General features: G+C 60.3%; 1 protein-coding gene across 1 annotated transcript in view; it reads left to right on the forward strand.

The window, feature by feature from the left end:
* The first annotated feature begins 1,313 nt into the window (after positions 1-1,313).
* The window catches only part of Nxph1 (neurexophilin 1), a 337,926-nt gene continuing 335,318 nt past the window's right edge, over positions 1,314-3,921 (forward strand). Inside the window, exons 1-2 of the mRNA XM_004645648.2 lie at positions 1,314-1,902; positions 2,741-2,904. Of these exons, the coding sequence (XP_004645705.1) occupies positions 2,851-2,904 (54 nt within the window). The 5' untranslated portion in view covers positions 1,314-1,902; positions 2,741-2,850. The remainder of the gene's footprint in view (positions 1,903-2,740; positions 2,905-3,921) is intronic.

The raw sequence follows: 3,921 nt of genomic DNA on the forward strand, positions 1-3,921 counted from the left end.
CTGGGGGTGGGCCAGCTACCTCCCTCAGGGGATTGTGAGCTGTGGCCCCTCTAGGACCTTTTGTCTAACATGCTCAACGTGTCTGGGCCCAGGTTAACTTGAGCAGCACCTGCAGAGCGTGAGATCTTCACCAGCCACCCTCGAGGAAAAGGACACCCGAGACTCACTAAAAAGCAAAGTTTTATTTTGATACCACTGGCTGAGTCTTCTGAGATAAATTTCAGTCCCATTCTCACAGGTATCCGTGTGTATCTCTCCAGCCCGGCTCTGGAGAAAAGGCAGTCTTGGAAAAATCATGGCCAGGTTGTGGGGAGAGAAATGCCCTGAGCCAAGCTCACAGGCGAAGGGCCTGATCTCAGAGGGCCCTGAATGTGGGGGAATTTGGTTTTAGGATTGTGTGCTGGAGAGGGCGAAGGCGAGAACAGAGCCAGGTACGAGAAGGAATGGTGGGGGCTGACTCAGAAGGTGAAGAGGTGAAGAGATGTGGAGGGACCCAAAGAGGCAGAGAGGGGCAGGAACTTGCCTAGGGACGCGGACCACGAAAATGACAGAGGAGATAGATGAAAGATCGATAGAAAGAAGAAGACACTGAAACAACGACAGCAAGCGACAAATTGAGACAACAGAGGGAGAGAATCAGGGCACAGGAGCCGCTGCTCAGAAGGGAGGAGGTACCCACCAGGGGCGGTGAACCGGCTCCTAACACCCCCTTCTTTTGCACTGCTCAGCCCGCGGAGAGGAGTCAAACAGCCCAAGGTCGACCAGTCCTCTCGCGCAGCGAGTGGCTGGCAGCCCGCAGCACCCCCGCCCTGGCCGCGCAGCCACAGGTCCGCGGCGCCCGCCCCGCGCCGCCCGCTCCGCGCCGCCCGAGGCCGGCGGGGGCCCCCTCGCTCCGGCCGAACCCTTCCCCGCGCCCCGCCCCGCCGCGCTCCTCAGGGCTCCCGGCCGGCCGCAATCCTCCCGCGGCCCCTGGGGCAGGGGCGCTGCGGCCACCGGAGACGCTGCAGGAGCCCCTTCACCCCAGGCCCAGGCCGACTGAGCCTGAGAGAGGGCCAAGCTGACACCCGGCGTTCATCAGTCTGCGAGGACCCAGTAACCCACGTGCCAACGTAGCTGCCCGCGTTGTGTCGGGAGCGCTGACCCGCCCAGCAGAGCCGAGCGGAGCCCAGCCGCCACCCCGCGGGGAGACCGCCGCGCTGCGGCAGGGAGGAGTCGCCTCCGGAGCGCCCCCCGGCGGCCGGGCAGGACCTCGGACGGCGCCCAAGGCCGGCTCCTATCCACCCTCGCGGGCTCAGTTTCCCTGCCCAACCTAGGCTACTCTGTGCGCCCGCCCAAATTCTTGTCACCCCATACCTCCCCAAAGGAGGTCTGTCAGCGCTTGCTGTTTGGCCTTTTTCCTTCCGAAAGGCTCTATCTTAGCTCTCAAGTTCAAATCCCGAGGACTTGTCGCGTCTCCTCCCCTAAGTCATTTCTACCATCCTGGAAACCGCTTACAGCAGGAGCCCTCGGCTGCTCGTCCCAACGCCGGCGTCGCCGGTCCCAGTCCGGTGCAGCGACCCGGAGCGTTCGCCTTTCTCCCTCCCTCTTTTTCTCCCTCCCTCCCTTTCTCTCTTTCCTCCTCTACTTCCCCCTCCCTCTCTTGCCTCTTAAGTTTCCTGCACCGTGAACCCAACTGTGACAAGGCTGGGCTCCCGCGATCCAGTACTGAGAGCGACCCCAGCGCTGGGACGCCGACGCGGCCGAGGCTGGACGAGGCAGCTGGTCCCATCCGCGCCCGAGCATGGAGACGGAGCTTCGGGGAGGGCACGTCCGGGGCGCTGGAGACGCCAGGCCCGAGTAGCTCCTCCATGGAGCCTGCCCAGAGCTGTTCCTGCTCGCCGGATTCCTATCCAGTCCTGCGGGGTACGTACCCTTCCGCTCCACCGTTCCCAGAAGGGGCACCTTGGGGCAGGGTGGTCGGCCCTTGCAAGGAGCGATAGGAAGGGCACTGGCTGGGGTCAGAGCATGCCCGGCGGGCGACCCTCACCAGCCCAGGCGGGCTTCCCCTTCAGAAGTTAGCAACTGGCTGTGCTCCTTAGCTCCAAAAAAGTAATGATGGAAATTTGTCGGTGTGTGTGCGTGGGTACCTCTGCGTTCCTGGGGCTCGAATGGGTAAACTGAGCCCTGCTTGCTTGTGCTTCCCCTTCCCCACCCCCACTCCCCGAACGTGTTGCGATGCCCAGCACCTAATCCTGGCCAGTTCTACCTCCCTCTTTCTCTACACGCACCCCCTCGCTCAGCTTCTCTCTCCCCCGCTGTGGCTCTCTTTCTCTGTGTCTCTGCTGGTGCGGACGTCTGAGCCCTGCCAGGGCTGGCGAGGAACCAGCCGCCGCCTTTAGTCCGAGCCGCCCGCGATCAGACACTAGGGCAGGTCTTGCTGCCAGAGACAGCTGGGCTGAGACCCAGGTTGCACGCGGCCCTGCGTGCCAAACGCCTCCGTCCCTGCCGCCCAGGAACCCGCTCCCGACCGGCGCAGGGCGCGAGGAGCCCTTCACCCTTCTGGCCAGCCCGCGTCTGCCCGCCCGCGGAACGTGCGCCTGCTGTTTCCAGGAGCTGGATTTATTCGTTTTTCAATTTTTCACATCCCTCTTCCAGGTTTTTCTGGTCCTCCCCTCTCCGCCACGACCCTCTTCTCTCTCTTGATCGCCAAACCTAATCTTGCCCGCGTGGTCATGGGATGTCTAATTTCATTTGTATCTAGGCTGCTGAGAGCGCTCCTCGCTCTGTAAAGTGGATGCCAGGTGGATCTATGTTTCTGAAGGAACAAAGACTCAACGAAGGCACCGCCAAGGAAGTTTGAGACGCGGGAGGATGCAGGCTGCGTGCTGGTACCTGCTTCTCCTCCTGCAGCCCACCGTCTACTTGGTAAGTCGCGGCAGGTCCGGCGCCTGCCTCTGCAATTTCTCGCAGGCCGGGAGGCCCGGCACCTGAAGGCCCCGGGGGAGGACAGCGAGGCTGCCAGTTCAGTGAGAGTAACATTCCTAGTGAGCGCGGACACAACTTTGGGAAGATGGTCTCTGGATTCCTGAGGGATTTTCCACTGTTCAACCCTCGCATCCTCCTCCAGTGACCCTTCTATGAACACGGCTCTTCACAGTGGCTGGCGCACCCTAGGGGTCCGGAAATCTTAGCGAGTAGGCTGGGGGATTTTTTTTTTTTTTTTGGGAGAAGGCAGAGAAAGAGTCTGAAGCATGGACATCTCAGTGGTTCATCCACAGAGTTTAAAGGAAAAGACAGAGGTGGGGTTGAGGGGTTAAGGCAAGAACTCTGCCTAGGTTTGTGAATTTCAAAGTGAACCTACCCACCCAGTCCTGCAGAGTGGAAACATGGAGCTTCAAGAAGTTCAGGAACTTTTTTCCACTCCCCAGGACTCCGACAGGATGCGCTGAAGGGGAGTGTTGTAGGAAAGCAGAGTTAGTTCAGAGATACTCCAGGTGGCCCAAGAGTACTCCTCCCTCTCCTCTCAACCTCTCTTTTCCACCAAACAACCGAACCCCAGTTCCAGCGCCAAACCCCTGTCAGTAATGGGCCACCTGGGCACCAGAGATAGAATCCTAAACAATGCTGAGGTCCTCCAGGGCCAGAGTTGTTTTATTTGGGAGGGGCCAGGGGTGTGTTGGACTTTTCAAAGTGCTGGAACTGACTCCATGGTGAAGTGCTTTGTCGTGGTGATTTGGGAGCTAGGGGCAAGGAAGGAGGAGGGAATTTCTTGGGTCTACGATCTCTGAGGACCGGGGACATCGGCAGCTTGTGACACTGTGCTCAGTGTACTCCACAGTTCAACCTGGGCCTCAAAAGCACAATGAGTGATGTGCTGTTCTGACTAGGGATGAGGAGCACGGAGCAGCCTAAGGTCACCAGAGGGGCTGGATTGGCGGGGGG

The sequence above is a fragment of the Octodon degus genome, unplaced genomic scaffold (assembly GCF_000260255.1).
Source record: "Octodon degus isolate 3935 unplaced genomic scaffold, OctDeg1.0 scaffold00234, whole genome shotgun sequence".
NCBI classification, from domain to species: domain Eukaryota; kingdom Metazoa; phylum Chordata; class Mammalia; order Rodentia; family Octodontidae; genus Octodon; species Octodon degus.